The following is a 27,433-nucleotide window of genomic DNA, read 5'->3' as shown; positions in this document are numbered from 1 at the left end:
CAGTCAGTAAAAGTGTTCAGAATCACACATACTGTTTACAGGTGCATGTCATTTAAACAACTATCTCAGTGATGATTTCATTCAAACTTGGTACAATGTTATAAATTGCAATTTTTTTAGGGATTCAACCAAATATGTTCAGCCAATAACTGATTCAGTCAAAAATACACCCACACTCATGTAGTGATGGAATTCAGCATTAAATACAGAACAAGGACTGTGCATTGTCACTGCTAATTTTGTTTCAATTGCTAATGTTTTTGAATTGTGTTCAGAGAGTTTTGGTTTGGCTTTGTTTAATCAGAAGCTGAAACTGTCAATTTACCCTGAAAATCACTGAATGTTTATAGACACATTTCCCATGAAATCAGTGTGACATACATGTGATAAAAAGATTCAGTTTAGCATACAGCTATTTATTTATAAAACAGAAGACAATGCCATCTTTATTCCATGGAGAAGCAAGCCATAGAATAGAAATACACATACAAATAAATGAAATACTTTGCTGTTAAAAAAAACTTTTCATCAGATCTGACAATATTAAAACGGCTTGAGTTTTAAACTTACATTGACGAAGTAAGTTTTGATACACCATGTTATATTTACATTACGTAGTGGTTTCCAGAGCGATAGCCAAAATCAAAATATGGCAATTGTTTCTAATATCCATATTTAAAACAAACCAAGTCAAGGTCTGGTTCACACATGGCCAACTTCATGAATATACTCAAAGTTAGCACAAAATGAATGAACTAGCATTAACATTAATTTCGCCTGTATCTCTGTCTTGATATACGCCATGCGTTTGCTTCTTCATATTTATTGTAAAGTGGTTCCAGCCTCTGTTGTTTCTTCTGTTTGCTGAGTCTTGTTGGATCAGCAAATTTGAAGAATGCTGGTGCAAATTCCACCATCCATTTAGGGTCTGTCTGTGTAACTTCACGCATGTATTCTTTGGTGGTTAAGACAAGCTCATGATAGACAACCCTGGTAATGTACAAGTAAATAACATTAGTATACTATATACGTACATCTGTCCATAAATCCTGAGTTAATGCAAAACTACTTACCTGATTGGCTACCCAACAACCCCAATGGTCAGACTGATCAGAAAGCAGGTTGTTTGTTGTCAGGCTTCAACAAATCTAATTCTGCCTTTTATACAAGCTTTGACTAAACTTGAGTTTGAAAGTGTTACAAGTGTCTTGTACAATGTTCACTAACAAGTTTGTTAGTTTACATCAAACACTGTGCATGACGAAAATATCTGTATAAGTACTGCATTTCATTGACAAAACTATGAATTAAACCTGTGTATTTTATTCATATCTTTCAAAGACTAGTGAGCAAAGGAAGATTATGCCTATTTTGTCCAAAATTAACAAAGAAAAAATGTTGGTGTCCAAAAAACTTAACCTCGAGTGTTTTCTAAGCTTGTTTGAGGCAATTATTGACATGGATTTAATAGACTGTTGACAGTTCTCGGGCCTAATGTAATTGTGTTTCCTAGACATTCAAACGCCAAAGGCGTTTGATAGGAAATGCGAACCATTTCACGCGAGGAACTTTAGTCCCGAGAGACTGTCCCCGTCTGCAGTTTCTAGTTGGTATGAATAATTCATAGTTGATGCTAATGTCACGAAATAAATTATATTAACATAATGTATGCAAATTTATTTTAAATGACCCCCTGAATGCGTTGGTTATTCACGTTATGAACACAATAATTACAGTCACTCCATTCAAATAGCAAAGAAAACTATTAAATTGCCTAGAACCAAGGAAACAACGTGCATTGTTTGTGGCAGTCAAATAAAATAAGCAGCCTGTCGGCTGAGATAGCTCCGCTGTTAGCAATGCACATTTCAATTAAGAACTGAAGATACCATTAGAAAATGAACAATATGTATAGTATTAAAGCAATCGGACTTGAGGTTTTTAACAAGAAGTCAAAAAATTACTTGCCAAAAATATCCATCAAAATTAGAGAATTGAAGATATTATCATGAAATGAACAAGTCTGAGAAAGGTCCACATGTAGTACCTATATATGTAATATCAAAGCAATTGAACTTGCGGTTTTTAACAAGAAGTTGTAAATATCATTTTTACCAAAAATGACAAAAATATTCACCAAAAATGGAGATTTTTATATGAAATGAACAAATCTGAAAAAAACCATCCAAGGTTTGAAAACATTCTGACATGCGTTTTCAATCAGTAATATTTGTCGACAGCGAAGCTAAAAACGAAAGAGACTGTTTCGCGGGATCAACAGAACTACAACATGCGAAGAAATTAAATTTGTTGTGGCAGAGACGATCGATCTACATCTTGTCAGTTTGTATGCGTGCAGAAAATGTGGACTGAGAGCGTCCACTCTGCATAAAAACATGGATGAGTTCAGGAAATTTCAACAAACTAGTGAGAGTTATTGGGAAGTTAGCAGTCGTTGGCAATCATAGTAGCCAGCGACCCCTGACCCTTTTCACGATTGGCCACGATAAAATGATAGACATCTGCGCGACTATTCATTTGCATATGAAAGTACCCGGATCTGGTAAGAAATCTTACCGGTGAATTGCAGCACCGGACAGTCAGTCACGCCTAACGGCATTCCATACTACCTGTCCCGTAATTAATTCACGCCTATTACGTTTAAACACAATATTTATTAATAATAACAGATTAATATTAGGTATGACCAACTGTTGACAGTCTAACATGGACTGAGAAGGGATTTATTGTGTCTGGGACACTTACCATTCAGGTTGTCTATTGAACAGTGCACTTGATGGATGAATATACACAACTTGTCCATCTACCAATGTACGGTAACCTTCCTGTGGGTCTTTCTTAGCTGAATTACGGAAGAACCCGCTACATATTGCTTTCTGAACTTTGGCAGTGTTCTTACCACATGAGAAAACATCTAGTTTGTGTCTGTAAAAACAAGTACATGTTGGTACAAAATTATTACTAAGTTTCCAGCAATACAGTAGAAAACATTTGCTACACCATGTAAACCATACTGGTAGATGTTCTATACAGTCTCTTGTAGATTTTAATATAGAGATCATGGTAGATCTTATATTTTTACAGCTGAATCTATATTATAGTAGGGGACCATCGTCAGACTTTCAGGGGCTAAAAAGGGGCTTACTGTCAGATGTTGATTTCAGTTTCAAATATACCATGGAAAGTGTTCTATGTCCTTTGTGTAATTAGGTGTTCGTAGGCAAGGGATTTTCCATGCAAAAACGATGAATGCGAACAAACTTTATTAGCGGTTGTCTTAATGTTACCCCACCTGGGATCATGGGAAAGGTGTGATTATGATAGAACGCTCCATTATTTGATAGGAATGAGATTTGCATATTTTTTTTTTGTAAATTACCAGTACTTATTATTCGTTAGCGAGTTTGCAAATTTACTGCCCCAATACTTCTGAGACTTGATGTGAAAGCCTTTCTAAGGTCAATAAACACACCAAGAGTGACAGAACTATTGTCCAGTCTTGTCAGTACCAGATAATATCTGTAACCAAATTTACAAGGGCAAGCTTTGTGCGATATTTCTTATGAAAACCGAACTGTGTTGTCATAAGGGTGCCTCTAAGATTATACTAAAAATTGATAATATTGAAACTGGGTAAAAATTTGGTCATGTTAACGAATGTATAAGTATCGGGTGAATATCATCGTGAGCAAAACATGTTTTTCCACACATATGGTAGATTCCCCTATGAAGCAAGTTTCTTTACCTGTCCATGATGCCCATCAACTGTTTCCTCACATCCTGGGCTCTCCGCAAAGTCCTTGCTTGTACAAAATTTTCAAAACACCACGGATTAGAGAATTTATTGTTCTTCCACGAATTGTAGACTGCAAGTAGTGTTAAATGATCTCCTTCTAACTGGTGAAACTTGGCTTTCCTTTGATCAGCCAGTGACTGCTTATCCTGGTAACAATAATCAATGTATTATTATTGACTTTTATCAACTACAATGTGAGGTTATGACGAGAATGCGAAAAATTATGTAACATCGAAACTACAGTGACTGGTGCATAGCTTTGAATTGCCAGCAAAAGACTGGGGTTACATGTTCTTTGTTAATTATCAAGGCTTTAGGACATACATGTAACTAAGCCCAATGAGAGTATCGATGAATCAATGAATCAGCTTACCGACAAGTAATGAAAAACTCACCTTTGGTCTGTAGAACACATTTTGTACAGATAACATTGACACCACAGTCAGTATTTCATCACTGCAGCCAAGATGAACCGACATGATCAATGTTTTTGATAACATGGGTTCCAGGGGAAACTCTGCCATCTATAAAAGACAAAGCGAGCACATCTTCAGAAACAGATCATTACAGTGCAACTATAGAGTCTATGGTAAAACTAACTTGTCTCACGTTGGTTTACCAAAAAATTTACAACGATGACAACAACAACAGTGACACCAGACAAATTTTACTTTTACATCTTTCCTGAAGGTGAAAATAGATTATTGCTGAACACGAGTTACTGTATGAAACGTTTTCAACATTGACTTACCCTCCTGCCCAACCTTGTGAGTAAGCCTTCATCATCTAATGCACTGAGTGAATGTAACTGCTCCATCGCTGCGATCAACGTCTCTGTTGGGGGCGGGTCCATGAAATCAAATGACAGCAAATCATTGATACCCATAGCTTTAAGGGAGAGTATAGTACTAGCCAAGTTGGTACGTTGGATTTCAGGTACAGCTGTTGTCAACATCTCATCTCGGTAAGCTCTTTCTGTGTATAACCTATAGCACTTTCCTGGACCAGTTCTACCAGCACGACCGGATCTCTGTTTTGCTTGAGCCTGTGGTGTGAAATGAGAGACATAACAATTTTAGAAATAACACTGATTGAGAGAAAATATTAACTTTTTCACCACCAGATCCCGCTTTTGATCACAAATTCACAAAATAGTCCCGTTCGGAAATTGGGACAAAAATAACCAAATTGACTCAAATTTTGCATGTTTGTCTGTTTGCAAATTGGGGTTCATTTCCAGAAATATTGAAGAATATACAAGAAACAAGTGCAGACAATTTTTGGAGAGAAAAGGTTAAACTATGGATCAGGGGCACAAAAGGAAAGATGATGACCAGATTGCAGTATGCAAATCACACTCAATGGTGATATATCTGGAAAGAGTGCTCTGTGAAATCACTACCCCCATACTTTTGATGATCAGAATTGTGCAAAGTACTGTATTTTTCTGTTGCATGAAATCATGAATATTTATAGAATACCATTTTTATTACTAGTTAGTTTACTAGATGGACAGGATTTAAACTTGAACTTGTGATAGCTAATAAATACATATATACATATATTTCATAGCACTATATGGGGAGGAGAGATAAATGTTTAAAGGTCATTCACAGGTAATTAAATTAATTAAACACCAATTAAATAAGCTGGTAAAAATTATCACGCTCAAAAGTGTTACATTATTGTTGATTTGTACTCAAGTCATAAACCTTGTGACTTTCTAAAACTGGTTATGAAATATTTTGAAAAACTGAAAAAATTATTTCATAAAACAAATATTTGTCAGGATTTTTCAATAGTTCAGGAAAGCAATGATTACCCATCTTGTCACTAAATATCATTTTTTCACTACATGTAAAAAAACAAAACATTTTTACTATAATAGTAACCAATGGTAAATGCCCCAAAATGGCCATTTTCATTTTTTTTGCAAAATGTATATCAGTGACTAAACATTTTTTTCTGGATTTTGTGAGCAACATCATAGATGAAACTATATAGTAAAAGTCAAGAAAATCTGGCGATAAATTTTATTGGTAGCCAACTACATAAATATATTAGTTGAATAAATTATATTGAATCAATATCCTGCTAAAAAGCTGCGTTTTGTTTTTTTAACTTTCAATATCTGAAAATTATTTATTCTACACCAGAAGCAATTGTAAGCAATAATTTTATTAATTTATACTATTATTGGGTGGTAGTTAATTGAACAAGGGTAATTTTGATTTCCGATGAATTGCCATAGACTATTTATTCATTTCTGTATCTGAACACACCTACACCATTATTACTTGATTCCAATTTTTCATAGAATGAACATAGTTGTAACAACACTTACAGTAATGACAAAAAGGCATGTTTTCTGGTGAAATGGTTTTAGTCATGGACACAGTACACATTTTATATGACCAGTAACTATAAGGTTTCCAATATATATTTAACTACCTGTGATATTGGTGTAACAACCAGCTGATCCATACCGGTTTTTGAATTGTACACCTTCTGCTTGACAAACCCTGGATCTACCACATAGTATATACCATCAATAGTCAGAGATGTCTCAGCAATATTGGTAGCAATCACAACCTATAACATCAACAGTAAGAAACTTTACAGTGAGAAAAAACAAGATTTACTCCACCAGAGCCAGCAACAAAATGTGCTAGATTTGGCCTTTAGTAGCGTACTGGTGAAATTTCCGATATGATCTGACTTAGATAGATATTTGTAAATAGGACAAGAAACAGGGTAATTGTCATGCACTAGTTTCTACAATGTCATCTTGAAAGAAACAGATTTCTTGAAATACACTGTCAAGTGATCAAACAAGAATCATATTCTTTTTGTTGATGTACAGTTGTAATTTGTCAACTGCTTAAATATAAAATACAATCTGCATTTCATCATCAGTACAATAAAATGTATACCATAATTGCTTTATTAGTAATGCATGCACTTACGTAAATGAGTTGTGTGTCTATGGTTAGAATAATTTTAACGATCCATCATACACGCAATTTGCACTTCTACTGGTGAAGTGCTTCTAAGAAAGCAAATATGGAAATGTCCTGAAATTGTCATCTGTGAGTGAACCATGCATTACTTAGCAGCAGACGAACAGCAATGCTAATGTCTTGGTATCAGTGATTTTACCTTTCGACTACCTGGAGGTGCTGGGTCAAATATTCTTGTTTGCATCTCACTGGGCAATGCTGAATATACAGGTAAGATGATCAGCTCTGGTACATCCGGTCCGAGGGATTCCATCCTTTCATAGAGGATTTCGCAAGCGGTGTCTATCTCTTCTTGACCAGTTAAGAAGACCAGAATATCACCTGACAGGGAGAACAGTGACATAAGATTTGTGTGCATTGTTGTATGCAGTTTATATGTTGGGAAACTACCAGCTATATATAATATTAAACAGAGAACTCCCTAGGCAAATCACATTGAGAACTCTCTAGCTATATTATTGGACTACAAAGAACTCCCTGGCTACCAGTATTTTATCAGACTACCGTTAAAGTCCTAATATAAACCGCATACGTAATAGTAACCGCACCCCCAATTCCGGCTTCGGGGTTAAAGAGTTCTTAACAAAAATTGAAAACTTGAAAAGTACCTATTACTAACCGCACCCCCAATTCAACAAGACCGTGACTGACTTCATTGTTTCAACCAGCTGTTCCAAAACGGCATTGTTCCTAATCCTATTCTTTGTTTCGACAACATGCCTAAAAATATTCACACCTATTTATTGTTCAGCGGTGATAAGATGTCAGACTGGCAATGAAACTGCTTTTGTTCTGGCGGCGACCTCTGTCAATACTCTTTCTGAATACGTCTGTGTTTCGTAAGTTTTAGACAATGAGCTTTTATCACCGTAAAAGTGTTAAACTGAGCATTGAAGAATAATTTATCTTTCGAAAACAAATAATTTCTTGATTTAAAAAAAAAATCATGCCGTTTTCCCATGGAAATCAAAGGCAAAAGATCGCACTACATTCTCGGTAAATCTCTTCCGTGTTGCGTTCACCATGAGGTCGCTGAACTGTCATTAACATATTTAAATGAGCTATGTAATTTAGACACGTGGGCACCATCCAGCATTTTGATTGGTTAATTAGCGACTTGACCTATCCGGTCAATAATACGTCACGTGAGCATTCAAAAGCATGGCGGATATCGTATCGGCTGTTTACATGTGACTGAAATCATTCGCTTACGGGGAAACTGAGTTGAATTTTACTTGCATTTTATAACAATTCAACGAATTTATTTTTCGTGCGTTATTGTAATCACTACTAAATAATAATCACCAATATCAACACTTCGAAAACAAGTAAGTTATTCACTTGTGACCAGCAGCATGGCCGGATCGAGCTACCGTTATGTGATCATTTGCTACTAAGCAGTGCATTCGTGTTTTTATTTGAAACTTCTGTTTGAATATACTTTTCGTTACCAAGAAAATTAAAAAAAAAAAATGCATATTACATTAAAAAAACTGAGTATTTTTTGTATCATGTAGAATTTTTTTTTGATTGACTGTAATTTTTCAACATTTCGTAACGCCTATTTTAGAACCAAAATAAGGCCTTTCACTCTTCCCCGACGCCTATTCAAGAGATTGTACGGTATATTGTTTGTTTTGTGCATGTGTTGTGAACAAAAAATGACCACGCCCATTTAGTGATTGCAATATGTACGTAATAGAAACCGCACCCCGAACTTGAGCTTTTGATCCCAATTTTTAAATTGATACATTGTAATATAAACCGCGGTTTATAATAGGACTTTAACGGTATATAGAGAACTCCCTAGCTACTGTAAAACACTTTATTATTAGCTGGAATTAATTTTTGCTGAAAAGTGTTTTTAGGTGTTTCTAAGGAATTTATTTTTCACTGATTTCTGACGAGCTGAATGTGAAATATAGGAAAAAGGTATATATGCTGGATTTTATTTTAACTGAATCATTCTTACAGCGAAAATAGCAAATTTCACAGTAGGTTATCAGACTACAAAGACCTCCCTAGCTATGTTATCAGCCTACACAGAGAACTCCATAGTTAGGTTATACGACTACATAATGAACTCCCTAGCTATGTTATCAGCCTACACAGAGAACTCCATAGTTAGGTTATACGACTACATAATGAACTCCCTAGCTATGTTATCAGCCTACACAGAGAACTCCATAGTTAGGTTATACGACTACATAATGAACTCCCTAGCTATGTTATCAGCCTACACAGAGAACTCCATAGTTAGGTTATACGACTACATAATGAACTCCCTAGCTAGGTTATCAGCCTACACAGAGAACTCCATAGTTAGGTTATACGACTACATAATGAACTCCCTAGCTATGTTATCAGCCTACACAGAGAACTCCATAGTTAGGTTATACGACTACATAATGAACTCCCTAGCTATGTTATCAGCCTACACAGAGAACTCCATAGTTAGGTTATACGACTACATAATGAACTCCATAGCAATGTTGTCAGACTAATTGAGAACTTGCTGTGTTATCATATACCTCGTATTGCCCGGCCTTGTAACACTATGGGAAGTACGCCCTCACATCAGAGCAATAATTCCCCGTAACACGCCTGGCATAGTACGCCCTGCTTTCAACAATCAAAACAAAATGCTCATTCTAAATTACGTTGTGTGTTTGAGGTCACGGTGTTGTAAATTGTATTTACACCTATTATAAGGTATATAATTAAATATTTATGGTCTTGATACAGCTTTTGCTGTTCTTGGTCGTATAACTTACACACACTCACAAGCTTGGAAGCTTTTGCTGCACAACCCTGGGCCGCAAAAGTCATATCCAGTCCATAAAGAATGTTTAATCAGATCATACAGAAAACTCCCTAGCTAAGTTACATTGGGATCTTCCTGCATGTTATCGACTATTATAAAACATTTTATTTTCACTTGGAATTTATTCCACTATTCTAAATAAAATTCAGTGAATATACCCGTTTTCCTATATTTTACATTCAATTCAAAAATCATATAATAAATAAACTCTTTACAGAATACAAAACAAATTTTTCAGGGAAAATTAATTCCAGCTAAAACAAAGTATTTTACAATAATACACATGCAACAATGAGAGTGGTGTAACTTACCTGGGGGTTCTGTGAGATGAATTTGCATCACAGTTATTAGCGATGCATCTAAGTAATCTGTCTCTGGCTCCTTAGTGTAAAGAATCTCAACAGGATATGTACGTCCAGGAATCGTGAAAATGGGTGATTCAAAGAAATATTGGGAAAACTTTACTGCGTCCAGTGTTGCCGAGGTAACAATTAATTTCAACTCTGTTCTCTTCCTTATAGCTTTCTTCATCAAACCAAACAAGACATCGGTGTGGATCGTGCGTTCGTGAGCCTCATCTAACATGATCACAGAGTACTGGTTCAAATCAGGGTCGATAAGGCACTCCCTGAGTAACATACCATCTGTCATATATTTGATTTTAGTTTCTGGACTCGTACAATCTTCAAAACGGATTGTGTATCCAACCTGTGTGTTTGAAGATGGTTTATATTGTAATCAAATTTTATAAATACAAGTAAGTTTTGATAAACAGAGTGTGCATGTCATGTTTTCAGAAGCATCTAAAAAATTGGTTCAATATGACTGATGCAACTTTGTACGCAGTATCAGATCTATCCAACTAAGCTACCGGTACATGGCATTTATTAATCTTTGTGCTACAACAACTAATCATCAAAGACGTACCTCTTGTCCCAATCTACAACCGAACTCCTCGGCTACTCTCTTAGCCACCGACATAGCGGCAACTCTTCTTGGTTGTGTGCATCCTATTTTGCCACGTATCGTGTAACCAGCTTCTGCAATGTATTGAGTTATCTGGGTCGTCTTGCCACTGCCAGTCTCGCCAATCACGATAAGAATCTGGTTGTCTTGGATAGCCTGGTAAGTAAGTAAGTAAGTAAGTAAGTAAGTAAGTAAGTAAGTAAGTAAGTACATTTTATCATGATAACACGACGATAGAAAAAATGGTGATGTTTACAACTTGGTTTATTGATATTGAGCGAAATTCTTACTTGTGCAAGCTGCTCCTTCAGTCTGTATATTGGCAAACTTTCTCTCTGTTCAACAATAGTTAGTTTTGTCCTCTTTCCAAATGAAGCTTTATTACCACCAAAAGCATGGCGTTTCCATTTTGGCATGTCAGGCTGTACTAACCCGATGCCTCGTGTCTGTGCTCCTATGACACGATCAGCTGTAATAAACAACCATACATGTACGTTGAGAAATTAGATATCTCAAGGCTTTTAGCTTTTATAACTACCAGTAATTCACATGATAAAGGCCAGGCATTAGATAATTCCAGTTAAACACTTTTTTTTACCAAAAAGTTTTTTATACTTAATTTTGAATATCCATTTAAACGATGTATAAAAATGCAGGAACTTTGCAAGAAAAAAAATATTGTATATATGGATATAGACGATCATCTGCATGAATGCTATGAATACAATTGTGGCGATGCAATAACAGTTGGCTTGACTAAATCAGCACTGACAACAATCAAGTGATTTTCGCCTGACATGTTTATGCAAGTGTGATTTAAGTTTTATGGTCACAAGTTCTAGACCCCCACTGGCTGGAATTCACTTTCTTAAGAAGCTCACAAGGAAGTTCCATACAATTAACAGATATAGTTAAATTTTTCACTACCAGTTTCCTATTTACATCACAAATTCCCAAAATAATCCTGTTTATAGTCTGCACTTTCCTTCAAAAGATTGGGACAAAAAAAGCCAAATTTTTTGAATAAAAGCTGAAAATTGACTCAAATATTGTCTACTGGCTCCAAAATTAGGGTTCATTTCCAGAAATATTGAAGAATATAAAAAAAAGTGCAGAAAAATTTGGGTGAGAATGTCTGGTGGTGAAAAGGTTAAGAACCATAAACCATACAAGTACTTACTTTCTGGCATAGGATCAATCCATGTTGTGTTCATACCAGTTGGAATAGAATCAGCTTCAGATCTCTCCTGTGCTTGCTTCAGCTCTCTTCTTTCTTTCGACAATGCGCTAGCCATCATGGCTGCCTTGGACAATGTACCGTCAGGATTCTATAAACGAGATTGTGAACACAGTACAGATATAGTGCTGGTCTGTCTGAAAAAAACTCATGGCATTTCTTTGAAAGTGATGTAGTTTGCTGTCCAGCCTTGTTGTTTGATGTGCTGTACGTCTTTTGAAAACTGTTAAAAAATGTTGACTAGATTTTCTCATTTCATTAAAACAGTAAAATTACATAACCCCATGTGATCACAAACAACACACTTAATTGATTGAACTGGTTGGGTCCAAACCAACATTAAATAGTTAAAAGGTGCAGTGGAAAATCATTACCGTACTTCCCAGAGTATAAGCCTCTCCCCGAGTATAAGCCCACCCCTCTGTTTTTAGACATTTAACAAGATGAGGGCATCCCCGAGTATAGGCCCAGGGTGTTAAAATATGCATGTAAAAAGTGTATTTCATTGCATAAAAATCATGATTGGTACAGTAGTTTTGTTCCAGCTTTTACAAGAAAACTTGCATTAATTAAGTGCATTAAGTGTATTTTTATGAACACGTTTGTTTCTTCATTGTAAAAAGTGTCGTTGAAATCAATGACGACTCGTTTCATATTTTTTCCTCAAAAAGAAGTAATATTCCTCAGAGACCGGCGCTGTGAGTGAAAAATGTAATTTGGATAATTTTTCGCGGTTGGGAAGATAGTTACAATTTTAAACCTACCAACAAATTATCTTTTCTGAGGTGGTCCTTAAGTATACGCCCACCCCCTAATTTTCCTGATTTTACATGTTCAGGCCCCTGGGCTTATACTCGGGGAAGTACGGTAGTAGATTTCCATTCAAGTTATTTATCAATTCATATGGAAAAGATGGCAACAAAAATTAAACAAAACCATACATAGATGTATACTTATCATAAATACTGGGTTTTACCTTGACTATCCTGACAGGACTCAAGTCTAAACTCTGACGTCCATGACCTTTGAGGAAAGGTGGTTCTTCCTCCACCATCTCAATTTCCACTTCCTCATCTGAGTTATCTTCCTCCCTGGGTAGTAAACCAGTATCCTCATCAAAGTCGGGTAATTCAGTTTTATCTATGCAGTTGGCTGCCAACATCTGTGATAAAAATGTATATTTCCAAATCAATATAAATTTCTCAAATCTCATCTTACAGTTCATGCAAGAAGTTGTCAGTGATGAAGATAAAAAATAACATTACCGGTAAGTATTATGGGGGATCTTAGTTTCAAGCCAAACTTTTAGAAAACTGCTATTGGCCGAATGTAAATATAACAGAAAGACTCACGTATTTTAACAAATCATCTGTTGAAAGCCTCTGCAGAAAAATGGTCTCGACAGGAGATGTATTAAAGAGAGTTAAAACATTCAGGCCAGGAATCTAATGGTATGTAGTATGTCTACCTACCACAATGCTACTCTCATGGCCGATATCAAGTTACACTGAACAGGTCTTGTTAGATGATAAATTTCATACCTGTTTAATTTCCCACCTTTCTGGGGATGTCATTCGTTGGACTTTCTTCACATTTGAACTGTCATCTTCTTCCATTTTAACATTAACTAAAGGTATATTACTCGGCCTATCTGGATTACGAATTGTTTCCTCAGGATTATCATGTGAAGACGGCAAGTTACGGGCACTTGTAGGATTCAGATCTTCTCCAGTGTCCTGGTCAACATCTTTCATTGATAGGCTTACTCTCGCGCCAACTATGGATAATACCTTGACCTTGACTTTTTGACCTTTGTGTACCACTTCATTGACATCAGACACTCTGCCTTCACGTCTTAACTAAGAACAATAAAGTATACAGTCTTTTAATTGTTCCACCAAAAGTTTGACAATAAAACTAGAATGCAATCTGCTTCAATTTTCAGATTAGAATGTGCTTCACTTTTCAAATTAGAATGAAATGTGCTTCACTTTTCAAATTAGATTGCAATGGGCTTCACTTTTCAAATTAGAATGCAATGTGCTTCACTTTTCAAATTAGAATGCAATGTGCTTCACTTTTCAAATTAGAATGCAATGGGCTTCACTTTTCAAATTAGAATGCAATGGGCTTCACTTTTCAAATTAGAATGCAATGTGCTTCACTTTTCAAATTGGAATGCAATGTGCTTCACTTTTCAAATTAGAATGCAATGGGCTTCACTTTTCCAATTAGAATGCAATGTGCTTCACTTTTCAAATTGGAATGCAATGTGCTTCACTTTTCAAATTAGAATGCAATGGGCTTCACTTTTCCAATTAGAATGCAATGTGCTTCACTTTTCAAATTGGAATGCAATGTGTTTCACTTTTCAAATTAGAACGCAGTGGGCTTCATTTTTCCAATTAGAATGCAATGTGCTTCACTTTTCAAATTGGAATGCAATGTGTTTCACTTTTCAAATTAGAATGCAATGTGCTTCACTTTTCAAATTAGAATGCAATGTGCTTCACTTTTCAAATTAGAACGCAATGTGCTTCACTTTTCAAATTGGAATGCAATGTGTTTCACTTTTCAAATTAGAACGCAATGTGCTTCACTTTTCAAATTAGAATGCAATGTGCTTCACTTTTCAAATTAGAATGCAATGTGCTTCACTTTTCAAATTAGAACGCAATGTGCTTCACTTTTCAAATTAGAATGCAATGTGCTTCAATTTTTAAATACAACTGTAGAACTAGCTTACCATGAATATGGGTTTCACTTTTCAAATTAGAATGCAATGTGCTTCACTTTTCAAATTAGAATGCAATGTGCTTCACTTTTCAAATTAGAACGCAATGTGCTTCACTTTTCAAATTAGAATGCAATGGGCTTCACTTTTCAAATTAGAATGCAATGTGCTTCACTTTTCAAATTAGAATGCAATGGGCTTCACTTTTCAAATTAGAACGCAATGTGCTTCACTTTTCAAATTAGAATGCAATGTGCTTCACTTTTCAAATTAGAATGCAATGTGCTTCACTTTTCAAATTAGAACGCAATGTGCTTCACTTTTCAAATTAGAACGCAATGTGCTTCACTTTTCAAATTAGAATGCAATGTGCTTCAATTTTTAAATACAACTGTAGAACTAGCTTACCATGAATATGGGTTTCACTTTTCAAATTAGAATGCAATGTGCTTCACTTTTCAAATTAGAATGCAATGTGCTTCACTTTTCAAATTAGAACGCAATGTGCTTCACTTTTCAAATTAGAATGCAATGGGCTTCACTTTTCAAATTAGAATGCAATGGGCTTCACTTTTCAAATTAGAATGCAATGGGCTTCACTTTTCAAATTAGAACGCAATGTGCTTCACTTTTCAAATTAGAATGCAATGTGCTTCACTTTTCAAATTAGAATGCAATGTGCTTCAATTTTTAAATACAACTGTAAAACTAGCGTACCATGAATATTTGTTTGAAATGAATAGTTGTTTGAAATCATTACACACATAAATTGACACGTACCTGTGAAATATGGACGAGACCATCACAACGTTTTCTCAGTCCTTCCAATTGGACAAAACAACCAAATTTCATAATACTAGCAATCTTGCCGTCATACACATGTCCTATTTCAGGATCAGCTGGTGGGGCTCTGTCAACAAAGTTATCTTTATATTTTTTCTTTCCGCTACCACTTTCCTTGTCCCTACTGTTTTTATAACTGTCTCTGTCCTTACTTCTACTGCGGGTTCTACGCCGATCTCTATCTCTGTATCTATCTCGACTTCTGGACCGTGACCTGTCTCTCCTTTTATCTCGGTCCCTGTCACGATCTCTGTGTCTATGTCTCTTTTTGTCTCTGTGCTTTTCTTTTTCTACACTTTTGCTTCTACTTCGATGTTTCTTTTTTTTGTCTTTACTGTTCAAATAAATAGAGAACAAATACAAAGTGAATAGAACTCGAGTACACCAATACTTTGATAGCGTCAATGTCTGCATGGATTAAACACATTGCAGTGAGTTTTATAGAGCTTTATCAAAGTGGTCCGGCTGAGAAGTACTTAAAGTCACAATTTCATACCCCATCAACACATCGAGTAAGGCCGCTGTCATTGCAGTAATCAACACACAGAAATAGGTGTTAAGTTGTCTCCTCCAGCCTTTTAACGGCTAATTAAATACAATGCAATGAAACATAAGTTCTTTTACTTCAAAACTGTTGGTAAAATACAATAGAACTTCCAACTACCCACGACCTAGCCGAAGCCGTGGTTTATTGAGGTGCGACTTAGCAATGGGTATAATATGAAATTCACATTTTATAAACAACAAATTTCATTACAAAATGTTCATATGGGACGCAGGCATATATTTATCACAAAATTAACAAGCAGGAAGGAACGTATAATAAAGTTATCACCAGAATACTGTAAAGTATACACTCAGGCAGACTGTTTGATATGGGCACAGTACTGCCTTTATGCATTCTTTGTGTTATTCTCGCAAAAAGCTCATGGCAGTTGACAACATACAGTATAAACTACACATGGTGAATCAAAGGAAGCTTAGAAAGAACTCCCGAGTGCTTAGAATATTGGTGACATAATAAAAGTTTAATAATTAGCCTTCCAAACCAAAAGCTTGGCAACTAATATTTGTCTGCTATTTGAGATGTACAACATGAAAAACACATTATTGATGTTTATAATGTACTTTTTGACGGGAAAATACATTAGATTTTATATCTGTGGTTTTTAGTCTAATTTATTTCAGAGATCCTCTACCACATATTCAAATTAAATCTGATTTTTGAGATATCATAAATAGGCTAATAATAATTAGATAATCAATATGCATGTTTTTCATTATTTAAACCAATCACATCTGATTACCCTAGAGCATCTATGAATCGGGAAAACTAACCCTGTGTTGATAAAAATGGTCTCAGAAAATGTTTAGAAAAAATAATGTTTCGCATTGACCAAATATAATCATGCAAAGTATAAATTCAAAGTGTTTTAATACATTGGTGAACTAGAAGGAAAAGCAAGACAAAGTCAAAACGGGGTGCATCATGGACATGACAACACATGCTGCGACAACCGAGTAATCAGCGAAATCATTTTGAGGGCAATTGACCTTCAAGTACTTCTTTACAAACTGTTGCAGCGTGGCGATACTGCTGACATCAAGTATGTGTTGACTAAGTTTGACCCCAAGTCACGCACTGAACTGGCGCGTTATCGTTGCAACCTTTTTCTTTCGTGCTCCGCATGTCGGTCTAGTAAAATTGTTATTATATCCGACGGTACTGTAATCACATACAACTTGTCTGCAACTCTGGCTTTGAATATATCAACATCGTTTACTTAAATAGTGCGCTGCTTTTCTAATGACGCAAATTTGTTTACAATATTGTTCCGGCTCTGAATATTTCAACTTCGTAATGCTTTCATAATAATTACGCAAACTCAAGTAATTTATATTACCAACTTTATAATGCATAATAATTACACAAACATAAACATGGGCGCATTTAAATCATAGTAGTCAGATGTCTTGTGATTCATCGATGTTCCCAATGGTGAATTATTTTATTCGAAATGAAGTGAATATGTAATATAATAAACTCTGGGCAGCGCACTTTGATCGCATTATTCACATACATTTCGACTGAACTCTACTAACCATGTGTTTGAATTACGTGCGGCATTGGGCAATGACTTCCAGAATTCACGCACTGATATTTAAATTCGGGTCACCCAGCTTCACCAAAATTAATATAGTTACCTATCATTTGTTCAAAAAATCTTTCAACTCTCACAAATACCACGAATGCGAAGAGTTTACTGAAACGTTTTTTTTTTGTACAAAAAAACAAGTCAAATACAAGATTATGTGTGTAAGGTTAGATTTCTAGAATGTACACGACCGCTTAACTCTGTGTTTTTTTTTAAATCATGTCGTGTGTGAAATGCAGGAGACATTTTAGTTCGCCAATTTCCTGTTTACTGATCTTGAACTTTTTGTCAGGAATGCGATACAGACAAAGATTAAACATTAACGATACCTACCGTTGTCAAATCAACCAGGAGGCTCGAATCAGGAAGGCTTGGGTATTTCAAACTTTGTAAATAGCATTCATTTCAAGCGCAGACTTTATTTGATTGTAATAAACGTAAGTGAAATGTATTCACAAGCCATAATAAAAGTTATGACTTTTACTCTTGAAATTGGTAATAAATACTTGCATAAAATACAAATATATACCATTTTTCATGCAACAACAATTTGTATACAGCATTTGATTTATTGGATTTTTACACGTTTCGACTTCACAGTGAATTATTTTTAGAGTCATATTTGAAATAGCGCGCTCAATGCAAGATGTCGGACGGAAAAATTGGGGTCTGTAAAAATGTTTGTTGGTTCAGTCAGGCAATGTGTGGACCAAAACATCGCCCACTATTTGAAACATCGCCCATGGGCGGGGGCTTAGGATGGGCGGGGTATCAGCCAAATCCAGTAGTATGCTTGAATTTCAAACCAAAAATAGAGGATTGTTAATCGGTGCTTATATACCAGTTTCTAGACATAAATTACATACTTAAACTTAGAGATTTAACCAACTTGACTTACACATGAGTGACTTCTGGTTCTAATTTTGGCATAAGTGCTTCTAGTTCATCTATGGCATCGTCAGCAATTTTTTTATCATCTGAAGTAGGCTAAAAATAAACAAACAAATAAACAATCCGGTATTTTCAGATTTTGTGAATAACCATGAATTTCTGTTTATGATGTAATAAAACACACCATTGATGATAACACTTCACAAAGAGATACTTAACCTTGTGATAAATCAGACAGTATTTAGATTTTGTTGTAAAATAATACAACATGTACTGAGAATGTGAAACTCAAATACAAACTATAAATACAATGTTTAATCTCCAACATTGATATCAGTAAAAATTTAACGGTTTACAGTAGCCCCTCTATTATTAGTTGGATCCCTCTTTTAGTTGGACACTCCCATTAGGCGGACACTCCCATTAGGCGAACACTCCCATTAGGGGTGGACACTCCCATTAGGCGGACACGCCCATTAGGGGCGGACACTCCCATTAGGGGTGGACACTCCCATTAGGCGGACACGCCCATTAGGGGTGGACACTCCCATTAGGCGTGGACACGCCCATTAGGGGTGGACACTCCCATTAGGGGTGGACACTCCCATTAGGCGTGGACACTCCCATTAGGGGTGGACACTCCCATTAGGGGTGGACACTCCCATTAGGGGTGGACACTCCCATTAGGGGTGGACACTCCCATTAGGGGTGGACACCCCCATTAGGGGTGGACACTCCCATTAGGTGGACACGCCCATTAGGGGCGGACACTCCCATCAGGCGAACACGCCCATTAGGGGTGGACACTCCCATTAGGCGTGGACACGCCCATTAGGGGTGGACACTCCCATTAGGGGTGGACACTCCCATTAGGGGCGGACACTCCCATTAGGGGTGGACACACCCATTAGGTGGACACTCCCATTAGGGTGGACACTCCCATTAGGGGTGGACACTCCCATTAGGGGTGGACACTCCCATTAGGGGTGGACACTCCCATTAGGGGTGGACACTCCCATTAGGGGTGGACACGCCCATTAGGGGTGGACACTCCCATTAGTAGGACACGCCCATTAGGGGTGGACACGCCCATTAGGCGTGGACACTCCCATTAGGGGTGGACACGCCCATTAGGGGTGGACACTCCCATTAGGGGTGGACACTCCCATTAGGGGTGGACACTCCCATTAGGGGTGGACACTCCCATTAGGGGTGGACACGCCCATTAGGGGTGGACACGCCCATTAGGGGTGGACACTCCCATTAGGGGTGGACACTCCCATTAGGGGTGGACACTCCCATCAGGGGTGGACACTCCCATCAGGGGTGGACACTCCCATTAGGGGCGGACACTCCCATCAGGCGAACACGCCCATTAGGGGTGGACACGCCCATTAGGCGAACACTCCCATTAGGCAGACACTCCCATTAGGGGTGGACACTCCCATTAGGGGTGGACACTCCCATCAGGGGTGGACACTCCCATTAGGGGAACACGCCCATTAGGGGTGGACACGCCCATTAGGCGGACACTCCCATTAGGGGTGGACACTCCCATTAGGGGTGGACACGCCCATTAGGGGTGGACACGCCCATTAGGGGAACACGCCCATTAGGGGTGGACACGCCCATTAGGGGTGGACACGCCCATTAGGGGTGGACACTCCCATTAGGGGTGGACACTCCCATTAGGGGTGGACACTCCCATTAGGGGTGGACACTCCCATTAGGGGTGGACACTCCCATTAGGGGTGGACACTCCCATCAGGGGTGGACACTCCCATTAGGGGCGGACACTCCCATCAGGCGAACACGCCCATTAGGGGTGGACATGCCCATTAGGGGTGGACACTCCCATCAGGGGTGGACACTCCCATTAGGGGAACACGCCCATTAGGGGTGGACACGCCCATTAGGGGTGGACACGCCCATTAGGCGGACACTCCCATTAGGGGTGGACACTCCCATTAGGGGAACACTCCCATCAGGGGTGGACACTCCCATCAGGGGCGGACACTCCCATCAGGGGCGGACACTCCCATTAGGGGCGGACACTCCCATCAGGCGAACACGCCCATTAGGCGGACACTCCCATTAGGCGGACACTCCCATTAGGCGGACACTCCCATTAGGGGTGGACACTCCCATTAGGGGTGGACACTCCCATTAGGGGTGGACACGCCCATTAGGGGCGGACACTCCCATCAGGCGAACACGCCCATTAGGGGTGGACACTCCCATTAGGGGTGGACACTCCCATCAGGGGTGGACACTCCCATTAGGGGCGAACACGCCCATCAGGGGTGGACACTCCCATTAGGGGTGGACACTCCCATTAGGCGGACACTTCCATTAGGGGAACACTCCCATTAGGGGCGAACACTCCCATTAGGGGTGGACACTCCCATTAGGCGTGGACACTCCCATTAGGGGTGGACACTCCCATTAGGGATGGACACTCCCATTAGGGGTGGACACTCCCATTAGGGGTGGACACCCCCATTAGGGGTGGACACTCCCATTAGGGGTGGACACTCCCATTAGGGGTGGATACCCCCATTAGGGGTGGACACGCCCATTAGGCGTGGACACTCCCATTAGGGGTGAACACGCCCATTAGGGGTGGACACTCCCATTAGGGGTGGACACTCCCATTAGGGGTGGACACTCCCATTAGGGGTGGACACTCCCATTAGGGGTGGACACTCCCATTAGGCGAACACTCCCATTAGGCAGAGGTCACATACCTTCACTTCAATGTTATCTGGCAAACACAACCCAGGGAATGCTTCTGCCTTCCTCTTCTTCCGGCTGTCATCCACTATTTCTTCTTCAACTTTGATATCTTTCTTTGCAGGTTTCATACGTTGTATCAGTCGAAGCAGATTTGAAATGAACGAGTCTGGAAACTCTGCTCCATTCTCTACTAAGGCAGACTTGAATGTGTCAAATGCATTGTTTTTCTCGGCTAGATTTATGATGAACTCAGCTGGATGTGAAATAACCAAAAACAAATTCATGATGAAAAAAAAAGATTAATCAAATGCATCCCAAATATTTGTAAATCCTGTCCAATCGGAATTGAAAGTAACAGCTAGAATACAGATCAACTCTTTAAATAAACAATCAACCTGTCTGACGCTATTGTCACAAACTAGAGTGACTGCTCATAGTTTTAAACATACGGACATGCTGGGGGAATTAGCGGTACCATAGTACACAAACTACCAAACAGAGCAATGTGACATTTATTTTAATTATTTGAGCTGACACTTTTTTGCAAGCAACCAAACCTGATAAACTACCTGATATTACTATAAGACTAATACCCAAACAGATTATTTGGCTATGAAAGTATGAAATTATTTTTTTGTTGTTGATTTATTACCAATAACACCTGAGCAGAGTGACCAATTGGCATAATCACAATTGGTGGTTACAGTGAGTGTGCAGTAATATTATTATGACTGTTTCCTCGATAAGCAGTGTACGTGATGTTTATACATTGTAACAGTAAAACACTACTTCTGTTTATTTAAAAACTAGCATTTGAACTTGATGGTTATTGGCGCATACATTACCTGTAGCTAGCATAGTAGTTTAATACAGAATCAGTGCAAACTAAAACTCAAACGTAGTAATGCAGGTGAATCAGAGTGGAAAGAAGCCACCCATAAAACAAATATAGGCAGAGCTCCAGAAGGAGTACCTACACTTTATGCAAATTTTTTTTAAATTATGCTAATTTATTCATGACGTAGCAGTTTCTGTGCTCATGAATATTCATTAATTTGTGGGTCATTACATTTTAAAAGGGGCGATATATTATTTTTGGGGGAAGAGTTAGAAAGGGGGATTAGCAATCCTTAGGGGGTCAATACAAAAGAAGGGACCCATTTGGAGAGCAGCCATGCTCCTCGTGTCTGTTGTTGCACGTGACCTACAGCTGTCAACTGTGTTCGTTCTTCGACTGTGTTCGTTCTTTGACGACTTCGACTGGCTTCCATGTGAGGTAGTATTCTTGTGTTCTGTTTTCCTGACTTGAGTTTTTGAATCCGCTGTTTATGATTTTAACGTCTTTTATGTCTTTTGTAGGAGTGTCCAATCCGTGATTCGAACTTGCGATCTTTGAGTTCCCAGCGCACTGTCTTGTCCACTGTACCACGAGTGTCTTCACACAGGAGTTAGGATTTAAGTCCTATTCATAGGACACTGTCTTCACTAGCATTCAAAAATCTAACTAAACATACTGGATTCGAACCAGCGATCGCTCACATTGCTGACATAGTACAAATCAACTGAGCTATGTGGGTAGTCATGCAAATTAAATAATTTGTTGTCATATTTAGTTTTATTGCCAAATGGTGTTTGCGAAAAAAAGATGGGCAGGCAAGGGAATTGAACCCAGGTCCTCCTGGTCACTATGTAGAGAACTGACCCACAAGACCACAATGGATTGACTGGATGTGTTTGCATTTGATAAGACTATATAGTGTGTATATATATAGAAATACAACATATTTCTATTATTGAGTTACAATTGTCCAAAAAATTGCCAATTTTGTGTTTTTACTTGTGTAAACTATATGCATGCCATAACCCATTAGTGTACATCTTGCCAATTGGGTGTTTGCCATTTGCGTTGCCCATACCTGACCCGACCCTAACCCTAATGCCAAGACACGTTCCTGTTAATAATTCCGTTGCCCATACCTGACCCGACCCTTACCCTAATGCCAAGACACGTTCCTGTTTATAATTGCTCAACAATGATACTCTGTTGTGCACTGTCTGCGGGTAAGTTGCATTGATGTCAACTGATTAAACAAGTCGCGTTTAAGTAATTTCCACTATTAACAAGTGGTTAAATTGTGACAATAAATGTGTGGACAAATATTTGAGATTAATTTTGGTGTAGACAACTCTCGTTTAATTATTTTACACCATTACAAGTTGTTAAATTGAGAGAATAAATGTCTCAACAAATATTTAATACTTAGTTTGATGTAAACAACTCACGTTTGATTAATTCCCACAATTACAGGTTATTAAATTGAAAGAATAAATGTGCGGACAAATATTTTAGACTTATTTTGGTGTAGACAGCTCTCGTTTAATTATTTTACACCATTACAAGTTGTTAAATTGAGAGAATAAATGTGTGGACAAATATTTTAGACTTATTTTGGTGTAGACAGCTCTCGTTTAATTGTTTTACACCATTACAAGTTGTTAAATTGAGAGAATAAGTGTGCAGACAAATATTTTAGACTTATTTTGGTGTAGACAGCTCTCGTTTGATTAATTCCCACAATTAAAAGTTGTTAAATTGAGAGAATAAATGTGCGGACAAATATTTTAGACTTATTTTTGTGTAGACATCTCTCGTTTGATTAATTCCCACAATTACATGTTGTTAAATTGAGAGACTAAATGTGCGGACAAATATTTTAGACTTATTTTGGTGTAGACAGCTCTCGTTTAATTATTTTACACCATTACAAGTTGTTAAATTGAGAGAATAAATGTATGGACAAATATTTTAGACTTATTTTGGTGTAGACAGCTCTCGTTTAATTATTTTACACCATTCCAAGTTGTTAAATTGAGAGAATAAATGTATGGACAAATATTTTAGACTTATTTTGGTGTAGACAGCTCTCGTTTAATTATTTTACACCATTACAAGTTGTTAAATTGAGAGAATAAGTGTGCGGACAAATATTTTAGACTTATTTTGGTGTAGACAGCTCTCGTTTGATTAATTCCCACAATTACAAGTTGTTAAATTGAGAGAATAAATGTGCGGACGAATATTTTAGACTTATTTTGGTGTAGACAGCTCTCGTTTAATTATTTTACACCATTACAAGTTGTTAAATTGAGAGAATAAATGTGCGGACAAATATTTTAGACATATTTTGGTGTAGACAGCTCTCGTTTAATTATTTTACACCATTACAAGTTGTTAAATTGAGAGAATAAATGTGCGGACAAATATTTTAGACTTATTTTGGTGTAGACAACTCTCGTTTAATTATTTTACACCATTACAAGTTGTTAAATTGAGAGAATAAATGTATGGACAAGTATTTGAAACTTATTTTGGTGTAGACAACTCTCATTTGATTAATTCCAACAATTACAAGTTCTTAAATTGACAGAATGAATGTATGGACAAATATTGACCATTATATTTGTGAGTAAATACCTGTTGTTTAATTAATTTCCACCTCTACAAGGTTGAGAGAATAAATGTGTCGACAAATATTTGATACTTATTTAGGTGTAAGAACTCGTGTTTGACCAACTTCCACCATTGCAAGTTGTTAAAATAATGAAATAAATATACTGGTATCATTGGATATTTGATTTAATTGTGAAACTTTCTAACAAAACGTTAACTGCTGGCTTCGAACCCTCAATCAACAATTCCGCAGACACGGTATAAATTCAACAACACCACAGAAGATATTCGTCTGTTGCCTGAATTGTTTTCGTAATATAGGGAACGCCATCGACACTTTAACAAAACTTACCTTGACTTGGGTCTTGTTTATCTCTTGTCACAATCTGGAAACTGTTGAACAAATTGCGCATCGTCCAGTTTAAGACGTTAGTTATTTTATTATTTATTCATTCAGTTTTGTATGGTGCAGTTTTGTGAGGTTTATTATTTTTTGCGACATTCTTTGTTTACTTGTTTACGGTTTGAGAGATTTCAGTTTATTTGATTTACGTTTTTACGGTAGCTCTGAGCGGGACTCGAACCCACTGTCTTTTCAAGCTAATTTTGTTTTATTTTGATGGCACACTTGTGTACCACGCCACGACGTTGGTCGTTAAGTGGTGTTCATTTTTCTAACTACTCTAGTGTTCCGATGAGTTGAACGGAAAAGCCAAAACGATTGCTGGTTTCTGATTGCTTCGGTTCTGGTGAGTGTGTATCTAGTGTGATTCGAACCCATGTCGTTTGTATTGGGCGTTTTTTTATTTCCCATGTTAGCTACGCCGTAATATGCAACCACTTCCCCGTTTTATTGTGATTTTGAGTGTTTAATGATGTCTTCCTCACGCGTCACGCCATGACCCAGTTTCAACCACACGGCCATTTTGCAACACAGTTCGTGACCCTCGGCGTCACCCGACTGATGTTCTCTTCAACTGTTAAGCTAGTAGGATTTATTACCGTTATTATCATTATATTGTCACGTGATTTGTTTTACCTTATGTGTAATGTCTTAAGTATCTTTATTGTAATTTGTATATACCAATTCGTATATACCGAGGAAACGACCCCGATTGAAGGTCATGTATTTTATGACGTCACCAATTCGTGTGTAGGTACTGCTTCTAGATCTGTGCCCAAATATACAAGAAAGCCTCACCTCTTATTACCAAGTATATTTTATTTGACATGAAACCACGTTGTGAATCCTAGTACATAAATTATAGTCAACGAAACATAACATATTAAAGTGCATTTACACTAGTTCAAAATCATGGTCAAATGGACCTATCATTGCCACATAGCACACACAATGACGCAGCAAAAATATAACGCTGTTCATTCCTGAAAATGTCAAAATAGGAATCCTTGCCCATTATAAAATACAATTTATAGACTTCCCTTCTGTTGCCAGTGTTGGTAAGTTTCTACTATTTCAAGATCAGTGAAAATGAAGGTGACAAGTCAAATGGTGTAAACATCATGCAGTGCTTATTGGTGGAACAATCATAATAATATTACTTCACACTCAATGGAACCATCATTGGCGTTGAGTAGTTTCGCTTCACTCGGGTGTTACAGCTACTAATACATTTCACAACATATGTACATGTACATGTTTAGATTATTTGGCATCCTCTTCTCAGTGAACAGTATACTGACATGCCCCCCTCCCCCTCAACAACAAATGTGGGTGGGGTGGGGATAAAAAAGTCTTTCCCAATGGATATATACTAGTACTAATAATATATATACCGCTAGTTCGGTCTAGGTCTAGATTTAGGTCTGCATGAATTACCGCAATTGTACAGTGCTCCTGTCAATATTACACCACGATGGGAACATAATGAATCTATCACAATGTTCATTTTGAACTCGGCGGAGTTAACAGAGCATCCTAAAGCACATATCCAAACACTTACCCAAGTCCTTGTCATTGAGCCCTAGATGGTTGTCTAATTCAGTACACACTTTAGAAACCAACGACAAATACTCCAACTTATCCAACTCGTCGATGTCGGCCATATTTTTTGCCAAGTGCCGTTCTCCCTTGGCTCGATTGACTAACACTGTGAAGTAAGTAACAACGTTCAATATGCTTGTTTCTCAAACAGATAGGCTTCAGTGTAGCTATAAGAAAGTATGGATTACACGTTCTTATTGTGGACCAATATGGGTCGCTGAAAATCACGAGTTTGAGCTAAAAGATGACCAGCGTCTGACGACCGAAAACGTTTCACAAAGAAAACAAAATTGTCAAAGTTCACCACACATGCGCAAAGACCATTTAGCCCTAGACTCTATTTGCGCCCTCTTCTGTCGTGTTGTCTAATATCTACTGTTTTTTCTAAGCCTTTCGAATATTCACATGTACCAAGAATTTATCTACTTTGCAATAAATTGTACCTCGGTCATTATAAGAATATGACTTTTGGTTAAGTCACTCTCGTTGAACCTCTCGTTGGCTGCAAAGTTGCATAAGTTACCCTGTAGTTTGGTGAAAGTCGAAAGGATTGTGTTGATAGTCGTGAAATTTGGTTAAAAAGTAGAAAGTAATATTTACAATGTCATTATATATCAATAATACTAGTTTCAATGAATATTTTCGGAAGCAGCGAAACCGGTTGCTGTTTATTTGGTCCAAACTATAATAAAATATCCACAGTAGACTTTGGACACTCAGGTCAAAACGTGATGTGGAGGTCACACAGGTCAT

At 37.5% G+C, this 27,433-nt stretch overlaps 1 protein-coding gene across 1 annotated transcript; it reads right to left on the bottom strand.

Annotated features, from left to right (window-relative positions):
- Positions 1 to 395: 395 nt before the first annotated feature.
- LOC100375471 (ATP-dependent RNA helicase DHX8-like) lies at positions 396 to 26,995 on the bottom strand. Its single transcript, XM_002734228.4, has 17 exons — positions 26,640 to 26,995; positions 21,236 to 21,477; positions 18,496 to 18,584; positions 15,379 to 15,775; positions 13,406 to 13,723; positions 12,841 to 13,026; positions 11,808 to 11,955; positions 10,918 to 11,096; positions 10,589 to 10,783; positions 9,973 to 10,369; positions 6,977 to 7,158; positions 6,269 to 6,409; positions 4,569 to 4,862; positions 4,213 to 4,341; positions 3,767 to 3,963; positions 2,767 to 2,946; positions 396 to 990 (listed from the first exon to the last, which is right to left on the bottom strand). Exons 1-17 carry the CDS (start codon positions 26,740 to 26,742, stop codon positions 768 to 770), a joined length of 3,600 nt encoding a protein of 1,199 aa, XP_002734274.1. The 5' UTR covers positions 26,743 to 26,995; the 3' UTR covers positions 396 to 767.
- Between the last annotated feature and the right edge of the window lie 438 nt (positions 26,996 to 27,433).

The sequence above is a fragment of the Saccoglossus kowalevskii genome, chromosome 7, assembly GCF_978046115.1.
Source record: "Saccoglossus kowalevskii chromosome 7, keSacKowa6.1, whole genome shotgun sequence".
NCBI classification, from domain to species: domain Eukaryota; kingdom Metazoa; phylum Hemichordata; class Enteropneusta; family Harrimaniidae; genus Saccoglossus; species Saccoglossus kowalevskii.
The sequence above is the reverse complement of the archived record's forward strand: the minus strand, read 5'-3'. Positions and strand labels throughout refer to the sequence as shown.